The 16,490-nt window shown below is 35.8% G+C and overlaps 2 protein-coding genes across 7 annotated transcripts in view; one reads left to right on the top strand and one right to left on the bottom strand.

Annotated features, from left to right (window-relative positions):
• The window catches only part of SKIC3 (SKI3 subunit of superkiller complex), a 134,157-nt gene that overhangs the window by 29,358 nt on the left and 88,309 nt on the right, over positions 1–16,490 (top strand). The window lies entirely within an intron of this gene.
• ARSK (arylsulfatase family member K) overlaps positions 1–16,490 on the bottom strand; it is a 33,952-nt gene that overhangs the window by 6,726 nt on the left and 10,736 nt on the right. For all 5 annotated transcript variants that reach the window (XM_074360375.1, XM_010949558.3, XM_010949559.3 and 2 more), the window contains 3 exons: positions 9,192–9,474; positions 6,361–6,532; positions 3,162–3,386 (listed from right to left, as the gene is read on the bottom strand). In XM_074360375.1, the coding sequence (XP_074216476.1) occupies positions 3,162–3,386; positions 6,361–6,532; positions 9,192–9,474 (680 nt within the window). The remainder of the gene's footprint in view (positions 1–3,161; positions 3,387–6,360; positions 6,533–9,191; positions 9,475–16,490) is intronic.

The following is a 16,490-nucleotide window of genomic DNA, read 5'->3' as shown; positions in this document are numbered from 1 at the left end:
CACATTTGCCTCCAGAAAATCTGCGCCAGTTTATACTCCCAGCAGCAGAATGAGGCCTATTTCCAATGTAAGCTTTTCTGCTTTTTAAAAATCTTTGCAAACTCTATGTGTGAAAGAAAAATGGTATCTTCTTGTTTTAATATTTTTCTGACTACTGGATTTGAAGCTTAAAAATATCTTGGCCATTTGTTTGTCTTCTGTTGTGAATTGTTTATTTATATATTTGGTCAATTTGTTAATAGGGTATTTCTCTTTCTCTTATAGATTTGTGAGAGCTCTATTAATAACCTTTTATTTGTAAAAAGTTTAATTTAATTTTTTTAATCTTATTTTTTAAAACTTTTTATTGAAGTATAGTTGATTTATAATGTTTCATTAGCTTCTGGTATGCAGCATAGTGATTCTGTTATATATATGTTCTTTCTCATTACAGATTACTGCAAGTCACTGAATACAGTTCCCTGTGCTATACAATAGAACCTTATTGTTTATCTATTCTGTACATAGTGGTGTGCATCTCTCGATACCAAACTCAGTTTCTCTCCCCCTCCTCCCTTTGCCCTCTGGTGACCATAAATTAGTTTTCTCTGTCTGCAAGTCTTTTTCTGTTTTGTAAATAGGTTTATTTGTGTCATTTTTTTAGATTCCACATATAAGTGAGACCATATGTTATTTGTCTTTCTCTGACTTACTTCACTTAGTATAATAACCTCTAGGCCCATCCATGTTGCTGAAAATGACATTATTTCATTCCAAAAAAAGGTTAACTTTAGATAAATAATGTTACAATGTTGTTTCCTGGCTCCAGCATAAGGTTCCTGTTGAACTCTCCCCTCTAACCCTGCATCTTTCTCTTTCTATCTTACCTCTGGTTAACATCTGGTTAATAAGTGTTTCAGTGTTTTATATAAAGATCCATACATAGATACTCTCTTTACTGTCCTCCTCCAATCATATAAATGTAACTTCTTCCTTTTCATTATAAAAATATTCATTATGAAACACATTAAGCCTTGAAGATGTTAGTTTCCATTTGAGAATTGGAGAGACACTGATTTTTGACTTTACCTACTGTATTCTAGTTGGGCAGGTCTAATCAACACATGATCTAAAATGCTGTTAATAAAATATATTCTCCTAGGAAATGTGACTCAGAAGGAATCTATTACCAGAAATCAGTCGAAGATAAAAACAAATAAAAATCTATGTAGAACGATGAGTTTTAGGAAATTATAATAATTGACTAATTATAGGAAAAAAATCTACAATTTCAGAGAATCCACATAATTTCCAGAAGAGTGAGGAAGGAATGCAAAGGAGTTTCAGGGAATTTTTTTGTTTTGGCTAGAGAAATATTTATTGTCAAGTAACATAAACTAGGCAGGGGGCAGCAGGTGCCCTTTAGGTGGATAAATGAAAATTCCCTTATTCCAAACAACTTTATTTAGTATTTTCTTATACAATTATGTTAAGACATATATATATTAGAAAATCTTCCAGTTTGCAGGTAACTTTTAACTCTTACAATGTATGAAATGGCAAGTAGTGATAATGGTGTATCAAGATTATAGAGAAGAAAATTTGCATTATAGCTGAATATAAAATAACATTTAAAGAAAAATGATTTAAACAGTGCGTATTAATCAACTAACCTATAAGGTGATAGAATTACTAAGAATAGTCTAGGACTCATTGCAGACAACTCCCTACAGAAACTGGACTATTTAGTGACTAGAGCCAAAAAGATAAAGAAAATACCAAATATCACTAAGAAATATATTAAAGAAAAACTAAGAAAGAATTATCCCAGCCTTTAGTAATCTTTTGCAGTTCTGGTCATTGTCCCTCAAGAAAGCAGAATAAGGATAAAAAGTTAAGCAAATTTGGAAATGGGGTGGGGAAATTCTGTATGAGGAAAAACTAGTAAAGGAAACGGTAAAGAAATGCTACCAAAAAGAGAAGTGTATATTCATAAGACTACAAAGATGACAATAAGAGAGACACATAAATATACATAATTGCACATGCATTTCTTATAAAAACAGAAATGAGGAAAATAATAGGGGCTGCCTGGAAATTGATGGAGCCAGAAAGCGGCAGAGAGATGACTCTGTGATAATTGCTTTGGGACAAAGGGGAACCAGCAAATGATGACTAAGAAACTGAAGAGATTAAAAATATACATCAGGCAAAAGAGCAATAAAGAAGTGTGCTCGAATATGCAGGTGATGTGAAATAAAAGAGAAAAGGAGGGCACTGATCTAAATTAACTGTAAAGAGATTTAAGACCATGGAATAGGCTTTCGTTAAATGAAGTGAAAGACTGGTATCAGGAAAAAGGAGATCGAAAGAACTTCCTTATTTTGCTAATTTCCAGATGTATGTTTGTGTCACATTCTAATATATATATTTTAAACATAACATATGCTGTGTTATCTTTTTCTTTCACCAAAATCTATTTATAAATTGATGGTACTTTTTTGCAATTGATGGTGCCTTAGAATGTAGTATTTAGATGTTATTGACTTTAAGTGTTACTGAATTTAAAGTACTCTGCTAAAGTAGATAGACACTAACAGTTAGCTCTGTATAACTTCCTCCAAATTTATGATGGCTTTATTCTAGTATCTTTAACAAAAATTGATAACTATCCCTATCTGAATGTTGCTGTTCTAGGCCTATGGTTATGCTTATAGACATTAAGAAGCTTGTGAAACAAATATGACAGAAAAATCTTAAGATTCTGAGGAGAAATATGTTCATAGCATCAGCATTGAGGGACTTTTGTAGCATTGTAAAAAAAATTAGTAGTTTCAAAGTGGATGGAATAATCCAGAAGTGAAATCCTCACATTTTAGGAGGTGGTTGTAGAGAACCAAGTGATATACAAATCCCATCTATAAAGTCATGAACCTGAGTATCTTACGTGGCTTACTTTATTGTCATATCTTGGTTGTGAATCTTTCAAAGGAAAAAATGACTATAGTAAGTGAAGGCAAAAGGAACTTAGGAATAGTATCCTCATTTTTCAGATGTGGGTTTGACTCACGGTGGAATGAGTTGCTCAAGGTTATGAACAGGTCAGCAGGGCCTCTGACCATTTTGCCTACTCATTTTCCAGTGTTATTACAAATCAACATTTACAGAGTTGCATTACTTACCAAGCATAGTAGGGTAGATATCCACAAGAGAAACCACATTTGACACTTGCAGGTTGGCCTTAATTCCCGGTCCCATTATCAAGAGTGGCACATGGGCACTAGCTTCGTACATACTCATTTTATAAAACTGACGATGTTCCATGGCCAGCTCTCCGTGGTCTGAGGCGTATATGACAATAGTTTTCCGAAGAAGATCTAACTGACGAAGAGCCAAAATAACTTCACCTATAATATAAATCAAGATCAATCTTAATTAGCTTTCAGCTCCTGTTTTATTCTATCGCAGTAAGTTCAGACCCTACAAGAGTTTGTCAGGATGCTTCTTAACATCTGAGTGTTATCTACTGCTCTTAAGTAACTTTGCCAGGTTTCCCGTGCCTGCTCCTCAGCTGATAGACTAGAGAGAGGAAGGAGAAAATACAATCCCCAAAGGTTAAGTTACTTTATTTGGAGATCACGTTGACTTGCTTTCTATGTTTCTGTCAGAGAATGGGGAGAACATTACCCCAGTGACTCCAGTGAGAAATGGAAGACAAGCCTGGATGTGGGCACTGTGCACATCTCACGAAAGTACCGATATCACTGTTGACCCACAGTTGCTGCCCAGTGGGAGGGGATAAAAGGGGTAAGAACTCCTCCTCCCTGCTACCCTTTCTCTCAAATCACCAATCACCAGATATCATGCCCAGGAAGTTAGCTGAGGGTTATGGAAATCCCACCTTTGAAGAAGAGCTGGAAGCAATACAGATGGCATAGGAATATAATTGGCATGTTGTTGGACAGTACAATTCCTCTGACCAGTCCCTGTCTCTTAGTGCCATGAAACTTCCTCCTCATTTGCAATTAAGAGAACACAGTAAGGCACAGTCCAAAGAGAAGAGTCATCTCTGTTTTGGCAGTTCCTGAATCTGGCCTACAGGGGTCTGTATGGTTAAAAGAAAAAAAAACAAAAACAAAACCCAAAAAACCCACAGGTGATTCTGAGCTCTGATCAGATCTGAGACCCACTGCTTATGGAGTTCAGACCATCAGAGTCTTTGACCCGGACAACTGTAATTGCTTCCTAAGTGGTTTTCTTGCCTCTGCTCCTCTTTTCCCTCCTAATATTCCCTGTACCACTCCGGTAGCTATCTCTCTGAAATATCTGATCAGGTCACATCCCAGCTGAAAATCTTCCCACAGCTTCCCACTGTCTAAGTCTTCAACAAGTTCAGCACCTTCAGCTACCCCTAGACCTTTCCCAATGCTAAACTACTTAGAACTCCCTGAACGAATAATAATTCATTTAGACTTTCTGTACATACTCTGCCTTCTATGTCTCTCTCCCACACTCTACATGGCAAATCCCCATTCTTCCTTTAGGACCCAGCTCAAGCATTACTCCCTGCTCCTCCAGGTAGAGCAATTCACTGTCCCCAAGAACCCTACAACTTCTTACTGCTTCAGTTACAACACCATGTTATAACTGCTAGTGCTTAGACTCATTCAGTACGTGTTGACTGAGTTTTTCCTATATGCCAGGCACCACAGATGCAAAGCTAGGCACGTAGGATGCAATGATGAATAAGAATGAATGTCCCTGCCCTCATGAAGTTCATATTCTTCAAGGGAAATGGACAGTAAACAATAGACAAAATAATTAAAGATTATGATGTAAACAAGCAAGGTGATAAAGGGTAGAGTCAGTAAGATGATGTGGCTGGTATACTAATTTAGAGTGGCTGGGAAGATATCCCTGAGGAAGTGATATCTGAGCTGACAGCTAAAGACTGAGAATAGCCAGCCCTGTAAGAAACGAAGGGAAGGGCATCTTAGGCGGAGGGAGCAGCACATACAAAGGCCCTGAGGTGGGATAAGAGGTTAGAGTGCTTTTAATTAATGTTTGATTTCTTAATAATATTCAGCTTAGTACCACCAGTGTTCAACATAGTGGCTGAAAGCTAGCAAATACAGTGAACAGTAATAAATACTATGAGTAACCAGGACAGTGTCAATTTAACAAAGGGATACAGTATATTCCATAAACTTTGTAATGTGAAGTAAGTGGCTGCATTTTTTTCTCTGAATAGACTTCAAGAGGTATTCCCACACTTCCTGCAGCAATATTTTATATATATAATATCTCACTTTAAGGATGAATGGTTAGCAGCAAACTTTCAAAAATGATTTCCAGGGTGCAAATGGGTGAATATTTACTAACATTAGAAAATACTGAAATACTATTCGGTATTTGTATGGATTTAGGATTGAAGAAATTCACTTAAAATCTTATTTGCATTTAAGATTGAGTCCTTAGGACTTTTAATACATATTATACTTGCAATATTATAAATAGTTTATTCATATGACTTTTTTGCTTTCTGCTTTATACTTTTCTATTTTTGCCCAATGAATGCTTTTTAAGAAATAGCCATTTACTTGTTCACTCCCAAGGTTTACTTTGTTCAGAAGTGCTACCCACACTCCACTAATGTAATTATGCCCTACTCCAAAGTGCAGCAAAATAAATGATACAGTTTTATGAAAATAATTTGTTATTAAAATGGGTATTTTTAAAAACCGGGATTTGTCCACATCTGAACTGGAAATTGCCATAAGTCTTCCAGTGAACAGGCAAAACACTTTCCTGACCATTATCTTATGGATGCAGGTTTGGCTTTGAGCTGAACTAGGAAAAGAGATTCAACATAATTCTGGACCAGAATGTACGTGGGAAAATGGATTTCAGCTTTAGTTAAGCCTTGCTCTAAATGGCTAGGAACAATGGATTTGTTTGCAGTTATTACAAGTCTGGGAGAAGACACAAGATTCTACATCTAATCTTGTCTCATCTCCCAGAACCCAAATTGCCTTAAAATTAACTGTGTTTGGCTAAATATTGATTCCTGATTAAAGCTGATAAAACATTTTGTTTCAAGCTGTTGATAGTTTTCTATGACCCTTTATATATGAACAAATCTAAGGATCTGTTAATTTATGAATAAGATAGAAAATTTTTATTCTACTATTAATTAATGCAAATTATCCAACTTTTATATGTGCCAAGAGTCTTATAATTCTAAGCCTGACAGATCTCAGCAACTACTGTGAGAAATTATCTGAGGATGTTCATACAAGTCACCAACCAGCATGATCACAGTTTGTTGGAAAAATATTATACTTTTTCTTCACGTAGTTGCTTTTTAATGATACCACTTACCAAGCATAGCATCTGTCTCAGCACACATAGCATAATAAAATGCTCTAATATTCTTAATTTCTTTTTCTGTAAATTTACCAGTGCAGTTTTTTGTATAAGAAGAGTAATAATCTATAGGGTGCATTTCTGACAGAGGTGACCACTTTGGGATTTTGATGGCATCATAAGACACCTAAAAAGGAGAGAAAAACAAAGCTGTAATATTCCTCCCCTCCAACAAGTATGTTGTTTAATTACTTAGGATAGTAGAAAATAATTGTTATGAACTATCTAGAGAAAAAAGTAAATCAAATGCATAAATTAGGAACAAACTGTCAATATTCCCAGTAACAACAAAAGGTATATATCACTATCTGTATACATAGTAAGACAGTTGTGAAATTACTTGAAAAATTGAAAACATGAAAATGAAAATGAAATGTCAATGGAAAAAATGAGCTACATTAGCCAGTATTCTATTCCATAATAAGTATCTAAGTACTTTAACAGAGTTGTGTGATCAATTCAAAACTTCAGAGTCAATAACCTGAGAATCTAGACTCCTTTTTTTCCAGTAGTTCACTAGTAAAAATGCCAATATCTAGTGAGGTAGCCAAATGTTTGTTAAGAACAAATACAACTTTTTTTAAAAAATTGAAGTGTAGATGATTTACAAAGTTGTATTAGTTTCTGGTGTACAGCATAGTGATTCAGTTATACATATATATGTATCAAATACAACTTTTTAATACGTATAATGATTACAGGTTTGGTAAAAACAATTAAGACTAGACTTAAGTCATGTATATCTTCTAGTCATGTATCTTTAAAAAATTCAAATGTCTACTTACTACTTACTTAAAAATTATTTGACTCATTTCATTAGACTAGCACTGACTCCCAACAAGTTTTTCAAGGTAGAGCCAGTTGGAACTTTTTAAGAAGATATGAAGTATCTAAAACTTCAACATTGTTTCCTGTAAAGCAGGGTGCACTAAATAATGTATCTGGTTAGAGGTTTTAAAGTAAATTAAATTTGATTTAAGATGATGCATTTCAAAACACAGGCAGCCCTGCTTTGCATGGTTCAGATACACATGAATATCAGTTTCCAAGGTTTAGTTAAATAACACCAGTTTCCCAACAACAGGGTTCAAATTTTAGTTACTGTTAGCCAAAGTATCAGAAAAGGAGACCTGATTGAAATAAAAATGTGTTTAATTTGGGGTTTGTTAGGACTGCCGCCTGAGAGAAACAGACTTCAAGAAGCACTTCTCAGAGTTCTGCCAGAATTGGGGGGTGGGGAGGCTTATAAAGACAAAAACCTGCAAGGGCGCAGTTAGTCACATGACTTGTTTATCAAGAATTACAATTGGAGTTGACAAAAAGTGAGGAAGTGAAGATGCTTAGACTGGTTGGAGCCCGAAGTGGTTGCATAGTTACAAGGGGAGACCTTGAGACCCTAAGGTTGCAGCTGGCAGGTGTTTGTTCTGAATATGGCTGGTGGTGTGCCAGAACTGGGGTCTGGTACAGTTCAGAGAAAGTTCAAGTTCTCAGCAGTGCAGAGATGTGTCTGAGCCCAGATCCTTAATGACCATCCGACTCAATTTTCTGTGCGTGACTGTCATTACTCCATTATAATGTCAATTTGTCATCAGTACCAAGGTATATTAACCATGTGTTATTGCGTGAAGTACAGACTTTCACATTCATATGCTGCTAGTTATTTAGTCTCCAAATCACTATGCAGGCTATATATATGTACCACAATCAGTGATTAATGACGTCATTTCTTTCAAAGTTTGTCAACAATTGGTCACTGCACATCTTTTATTCAGTCCATACACAGACTGCAAAGTGTATAAGTGTGCTGCCTCCTTGTCTCCCAGTGATAAATCCATGTGACATTAAAATGGATAATCAAAAGAGGAAATTGGTCAACAAAGGTGAAAGAATATACAATAAAGAAATAAAAAGTGGTAATCCTGGAAGTGAAATTTGAATCAAACGTTAACTGGAGTTATAGAAGAAATAGCTGACCTGGGAACGCTGACAGTGCCACAGTTTGACACACTCAAGGTACATAGCCAGAGGCACTCAGTAAAAACACACTCGATATAAACGAAGAAGGTCCTCGGGGAAGTGACACTAGCAAAACTTCACATTAAAGGAACTCTGAGAAGTATATCATGACATTCAAAATGCAAAGGGTAATGTGTTGGAAGGTGACCCAAATTTAGAAAGGAATGTGACAATCTGCCAAGACAGAGAGAAGATGCTTGCTCTGTATCTTAAGTTACACAGTGAGAAGGCAAGCACTGTTCAAACTACTCTTAATTTTTCTACAAAAAACCAAAACATTTTAATTCTCAATGTTTCTAGTGTCTGCAATTACAATGCATTAAATAAACCTTTGTTTTACTGTTTTGTCATTTCCTTATACATTTATAACCCCAAAGAAGAGTTTCTCATGTTTTGACAAATGTTTTTAGAGTCCTAGAAAAATAGTCATTTTCCCAATTGATTTTTAAGATCTCTTTGTATGATTTCAGCTTGCATCGTCATTTTTACGATCCTGAACCATGCGAAGTGAGGACTGCCTGCACTCCTAGGTATAGACATACTATATGTAAATATATTCATCTTAGAAGTAGGTTCTGAGTTTTAACACATTTTATTTTCGTAAAATTGTCCCTTTAGTGTTTGTCAAGCAGTTGTTGGTCAAGTTTGATTGAACGAGAATATACAATTTTCACATTTTTCTTTGAAAGTGATAATAAGCAGTGAGCAAACAGTAATAACATACCGCTATAGTGCTGACTTCTACTTTTGAGCACACACAGTGTACCTACCTTTTTAAGCCAATAAAGAGATGTGTGAAATGTGGAAGATCCAAAATTTTCTCCTGAAGATGGTGAAGGATACGGGTGTGGTAAATTTAATCCCAAGTATAGAACAAACGGTTGAGTGTAATTAATTCCTTCCTTTCTTAACCAGTTGACTGCTCTGTCTGTACTCTTCCAGTCCCTTTGCATTACTCTTACTTTTGTCTTTTTAGGGATAAGGTTAACCATAGGCCTGCCTTCTTGTCTGAGTAAGAAAGCAACATCTCTTGTCCAGGCTTCTACACGATTGCTGAGGGGGCAAAAATACAGGTATATTGTAAGGTATTTTAAAAGTTAAAAAAAAAATCTGTCAATGCATAAATATGAGATTAATATGGAAAACAATTTTTAGACTTCAGACTGACTACATTAGATTTCATTAAGTTACTGAGCATTGCAAATTCAAAAACCAAGAAAACCAAAAAAACCCAAAAAACATACCAAGGACCAAATATTCATCTATGATTTTTTTTTAAACTAACATTATTTAGGTTACTTTTTCTCATAACAAGATACTCAGTAAAATAAAAAAAATTTCAGATTCCTAGTATTTCTTGAATTTTCTAGCATTTTTTCTTTTTTTTTTTTTCTGTCAGAATAAGAGATAGCAGTTCTAACTAAAGACTGTAATTTCCTCCTATCACTAAATCTCTATATTTAATAATTCTTACCTCCCTTGTGTACCTCATGTGTTTTTTGAGGTCTCATGTTTTAAATTGTTTCCTGCTTTATCTTTTCTCATTATAAGAACAATTTTAACTGTGATTTAAGCTATCTAAGCTAATAGTGATGCAAATTTCTTTTCCATTATAAACTAGATATATTTTCTTTAGCTGATTTAAAAGCTAAATGATCAATTAAATTTCTCTAAATATTTTATCTCACTACTTGATAAGTAAGTAGTAGTACTACTACTTTTTCTCAATCAATATGTAAGTATTTTAGCTGGCATAACTGTTTAGGAAGCAGTCTTGTACATTTCTAAGATGCTTTTTTTTTTTATAAAGTTTTGGTTGAGGCAAACACCTCTGAAGTACCCTACCAATGAACAAAAGAGCTTAAAATATTCAGATATCAAGATAGAAATAAAGAATATTTTATATTAAAACAATACTCCACATAAGGGAAATTTCAAAGCCACACAAAATGACCAATGGCTCATAGATGAGCTAAATATAACTTATCTGCCTTTTGAAGACAGGCAAAGAAATTCAAGCACCATAATAAAAATATAATTTTTATAGTAGATATTCAATATATTTTGATAAAAAATGAAAACCAGAATTTGAGCAGAATTACATCTATCTAACAGATTCTAATTAATTCTGTCCAGCAAATAGAAATCCCTGAAATAATAAGTATTGTAAACTTTATCACACTATCAAAACAATCTAACAGTTTCTTATCTTTTGTTTAAATCATTGCTGAACTCTCACTATATGTGGCTATTATTAGAGTTATTGCAGAAGAGTGGAATGTTTGGGGTTTATTACACCAGCAGTGTTTTTGTTATGTTAATAAGGTTATTTTGGGATCCCCAGCTAAGGATGGGGGCTGGTTGCCAGTCCCAACCAAGAGATTAGAGGGTTGAAACTTTTGGTCCCACCTCCTGAACTCTAGGGAGGGAGGATGATGGAGAGACGATGGGGATTGAGTTCAATCACCAGGGGTCAAAGATTTAGTCAATCTTGCCTGCATATAAAACCCATACAGGAGAGGGCTGGGGAAGGGGAGGACAGCGGTGCGGGCTTGGAGTGGGCATGGAAGCATTGCACCCTCTCCCCATGCATCTCTTCCATCTGGCTGTTCCTATGTCCTTTTATAATAATCTGGTAATGTAGTAGGTGAAATTTTTCTCTGAGTTCTGTGAGCCACTGTAGCAAATTAATCATATGCAAGGAAGAGATCATGGGACCCTCTGATTTTATAATTGGTTGGTCAGAAGCATAGATGATAACGTGGACTTATGATTTGTGTCTGCAGTTTGGGGGAGGGGGCAGTCTTGTAGGATTAAGCTCTTAACCTGTGGAATTGAGTTAAACTGTAGGACACCCAGTTGGTGTCCAGAGAACTGGTAGTGTGTGGAAACTGCCCCACAGATTGGAATTGGGTGCAGAACTCTAATTGGTAATCAGAACCTTTAGCCGGCTTTGATTAATTCAGTTATAGACTGTTGTCCTGATTATACTCAATCAACCTTAACGATGCAGTCATAAGTGAGTTTAGAACATCTCAAGGAAAGATCTTCTTGCCCTGAAAGATGGTTGTATTGAACTCAGAGTACCATCTTTTCCACAGCAATTAGTAAGTGTGATTTAATTTAATCTTTCTGGTCAGATTATGCCCCCTCCCTTTTTAATTTCCTTATTCTGTGTTCATGAGATTCTTTTAACCCAGGTTGGTCTCCGTAAAGATAAAAAGGCTTAAATCAAGTTAATTTTGGTCCAGTCTTATCATTATGGCTAATTTCAAACTTAGCTTTATTTTTTGCCCTCTTACTAAATAACATGTGATTGCCCTCCTATGTTAGTGGCATCTTTTTTTGCCTATTCATGAGTATGTGTGCTTTTGGCATGATTTCGATAACAGCTGGTATTCATGTAGAGGGTAACGAATGTTTTCAGCATTACTAGGGCAGCAAGGACAGGATTATGGCTGAAGGTAAACGTTCCAGCCCAAGCCTTCTGGGCCCTTGTTAAGCACAAGAAAGCAGTAGACACAGTAGACACAGTAGGCTGCTAACAGGAGCTGCTGTTCTCAGCTCAGAGAGTCCCTTTCCCCAGCCCAAAGTTCTCCTGGCTAGTAGCACTAATGAGGAAAACAGGGAAAGAGAATGTGAATATGTAACCTCATAACTGATGACAATTACTGTGACAGAAAGATAACTCTTAAAATTACACCCTCTCTACTAACCAACCAACGTCTCCACCCCTTCTTAACCAGACCACACTGTTGCACCAGGAAACAATATCTTTTGACCATGTGCTTGAACTTACTTTGTCTTATTGTTCAAAGTGTTGTCTCTCCCTCCCTGCACCCCACCTCCCACCATTACTTGCTATAACCTCCTCCAAATATAAACTTCTAATTAATTGGTCACTGGATGTATTTTGAACAAATTTCTTTCCATTCCATTTCCTTGTACTTTGTCTGGAATATTAAGAGTATAGTTTCAATCAGAACAATTGAAAAGGGTATTATTAAGGAGGAGGAACCCAAACTACCTGTGGTTTAGATACTTTATGATTCAACTGGCTTCTCTCATTATAAATTTGCCCTGTTACTTGCAAATAGGCATGAACACACAATGCGTAGTTTCCTATATGCCACCATTTCTCAAAGTGTGGCCCAGGGATCTCTGGGAGGTCCCCAAGAGGCTTTCAGTGGGTCCACGAGGTCAAAACTGTTGTCATACTAGGTTTTTTTTTGTTTGTTTTTTTTTGTTTTTTTTTTTTGCCTTTTTCATTCTCAGGCTCTCATGAGTATACAGTGGAGGAGAGCACTCTCATGTAGCCTCAGGTGGGAGTTCAGGCGTGGAGAACACCTTTGTCAAAGGAGGTTGTCTTCTATAAACTGAGAGAGGCTTCACTGTGTCATTTTGTGCCCCTCCAGTGGTCCAAGGATTACTTTACCTCTTTGCAGAAATATAAGAGGGGCTTCTCTTTTCAAGAGATGTAGCAATAACCACATGTTTCTGATAAAGGTATTCACAATTGGTTACATGTTGTCCTACCTCCCTTGTGGTCTGGTCCCTTATGTCTTTGCTGCTCCAAGAGTGGTCTACTGACCAGCAGCATCAGCATCACCTGGGAGCTTATTAAACATGCAGAATCTCAGGCCCCATTTCAGACCCACTGAATCAGCAAGGGCATTTTATAAGATGCCCAGGTGATCTGCATGCTTATTAAATCTTGAGATGCACTGCTCTACATAACGGTGTAAGACTTTTTATGCAAAAAACCCTCAGTTTTTGAATATGATAATCAAAATAGTTTCCATAGTAGCCCATGAATAGGAGAATTATTCTACCTTGGATCAATTCCAGAAAACAAATGCACTATACAACAATCAGCAGTTTGATTAGTTCTTTTTAACAAAACCTCCTAATATAAATTGAAAATAAAACTATCCCATTACCAACTGATTATTACATAAATTTGTATATATGCCATTGCTGTGTGGGTTTTCTGGCCAATGTGCCAAATTCTACTGCTGCAGCATCGGTTACAGCCAGTCCACAGGTGGCACAGGATTAATTTACACAGTAACAGTCACATCTGAAAAATATCACATGTTAAAATTGATGAGAACATAGTTTTCTTCCAAATGAATTAGGAACCTAGACTTAAACCTTCAGTTTGCTGAGATTCCAAAGATAATCAACTATCTCAGAATTTAAAGAGTTCCATGGAGATCAAGCTCTTTCTCTGTGTCACACACATACTCATTATTCTTGATGGGATTTTAACAGCTAAATGTGTCTCCAGTAAGTCTCCTGCATGGAAAAATTACAATTCTGAATCACATCCTTGCAAACTTCACTATCAGCATAACAAATTTGCTAAGAGAAAATAGAATCCATATTCATTTCCATTAAATGTTCTTCTCAAAATTGTGAGAAACACACATATCATTTTTTAAGGGATTCACAAGGCTGTCATCTCTTCATATATGATTACTTACAAAAAGAGTTGAATGAATAATACCAACTCTGGCAATTCAGGTTGGAACATCACTTTTCAATATATATTATTTAAATGCTCAATATATGCATGTTTTCCAATTGACCAAGTGTATGAATTCCAACCATTTTCTATTTTTAATGAAATAATAGTAGCTGGTGCTCCTTAATCTTTTTCATAGAGCTATTCATAAATATGATAAAAATCATGGATTTTTTGCCACTAAACAATAATATTAAAACTATATAATAATACTTACATAATATAATTTAATAATAAATAATATCGATACTATGCATTTTATCTTATAATGAAATAATATATTAATAATTATACTATTATATAGGTATTCTGTTATATATTTTATATTTTATGGTATTTATTATAAATATATTTATGCAACTATATATTGTTATCAAATTATATAATAGTAGATAAATTTCAAACGAAAGTTTTGTTTTGAATGAGTGGGGGGGGTACTCAGGGATTGCATGGACTTCAGATTGTGAACTCCTACCTAACCATTTTGTAGTCTGCTAGTGAGTTCATCCCTGTGGGAGAAACATTATTTATAACTCTGAATTCCTAGGTGACAGTGACTATAGCCTTTAACAGAATATTTGCTGCAGTTTGGGCTTACTTAAATAAAGGCAGCCTTTGGGATTACATTTAAAATGTAAGAAAAAATCTTCTCCTTTTTTGATGTAAAAGTAGTGAGTGTGATCTAAACCATTAGAGTTATAATCATAGCCAAACTATTTTATCACAATTGCTTTTTCCACAAAGTAGCAAATGGTCCTTTATTCTAAAAAGTATAGTAGTATAAGGGTTCTCTGCCTGAGTGGATATGAGGTGGTAGTATCATTTTAGTAGCTAAAGAAGTCACCTCGAGTTCCAGCCCAACCCCTCCCACCTCTTCTTTCTGCTCCGTTAGCTGAGTAGAGTGGAGGAAGAGCATTCTGCACAGAAAGACAAGCTTGTGCAGTGGTCCGGAGGGATTAAAAGGCATGTTAAAGAAATTAAAGGAAGATCAAGTACATATTGAAGGAGAGAGTGGTACAAAATAAGACTGGAGGTAGGCAGGGGCCAGGTTTTGTAGCATCTTATAAACCATGTTGTGGATTTGGGATTTTAGCCTACCTGCAGAATGAGTTTAAGCAGGTAAGTCATTTGACCAGATGTATGTTTTAAAAAGATGACTCTGGCTGCCTATGGAAAATAGTTCAGATAGAAGAAAATAAGTTATAAGGTCATTTCAATAGATTAGGCAAGAGATGACGGTAGGTTGGTGATGATGATAAGTGAATAAACTGGAGAAATATTTTAAAAGTACAACTGACAACATTTGGTGATACATTAGATGGGTGGGGAAGAGATGTCAGGATCACTTCAGTGTTTTCAGTATTGATATCTTTTAGATTTTGGAAGACAGAAAGGGAAAGAGATTTAACATTAACAAGAAGAGCAAGACTAATACTCAGATTATTCTATATTTCATACTAATATGTATCTGTTTACCCAAAACCCACTGTATTAGTTTCCTAGAACTGCTGTAATGAATTACCATAAACTGGGTGGCTTAAAACAACAAATTTATTCTCTTATGGTTCTGGAGGCTAGAAACTAGAGATCACAGTATCAGCAGGGCCATGCTCCCTTCTGATGGCTCTAGGGAAGAATTCTTTCTGCCTTCTTCCTAGCTTCCAGTAACTCCCAGCAATCTTTGCCATTTTTTGGCTTGTAGCTGTGATCACTCCAACCTCTGCTTCTGTCTTCACACTGCCTTCTCTCTGTGTCCATGTCCATTCCTCTTCTAGTAATCCCTGACACTAGTCAGGGGTTAGGGCTCACTCTAAATCTAGGATGATTCCATCTTGAACCCTTAGCTAATTACATCAGCAAACAGGATAATTCCAAGTAAGTTCATATTTGTAAGTTCCAAGTGGACATGAAGTTTTGGGGAACACTGTTCATCTCAATATAGTGACCTTTATTTTTAATGAATTAGTTTCCTGGTTCTTACTATAATCATTAGCATCATCATAATCACTAATATCATTACCATAACCCTCAATTAGCACCTGTTAAGCAAGAGGTACTGCTCTAAGATCTTAATATGTATTTGTGCCAGGGGTCACAAGTATTGGGAGACCCCAAGATCACACCCAAGTTCACTAGAAGGACTCCTGGGATGCAGCACACAGTTGTACTCATAGTTATGATTGGCTACAGTGAAAGGACACAAAGCAAAATCAGCAAAAGGAAAAAGTACTTAAGGTGAGTCCACAGGAAGCCAGATATGAGTTTCCAAGTGAGTCACAAAGGACACAATCTGTCCAGCATCAAACTATGACAATATATGTGAAGTGTTGTTTACCAGGGAATCTTATTAGAAATTCAGTACCCAAGTTGTTAATGTGGGCTAATCATGTAGGTACCCTCTGCCTAGCAAATACTAAAAGCCAGTCCCAGAAGGAAAGCAGTTGTTTAGCATGAACCACATTGTACAAATACTCTAGGTACATCCTGAGTCACTTTTATCAGTTAGGGAATAAAGGGAACACTCCTGAAATTCAAGTTCCCA

This window comes from Camelus bactrianus, chromosome 3 (genome assembly GCF_048773025.1).
Source record: "Camelus bactrianus isolate YW-2024 breed Bactrian camel chromosome 3, ASM4877302v1, whole genome shotgun sequence".
Taxonomy (NCBI): Eukaryota; Metazoa; Chordata; class Mammalia; order Artiodactyla; family Camelidae; genus Camelus; species Camelus bactrianus.
The sequence above is the reverse complement of the archived record's forward strand: the minus strand, read 5'-3'. Positions and strand labels throughout refer to the sequence as shown.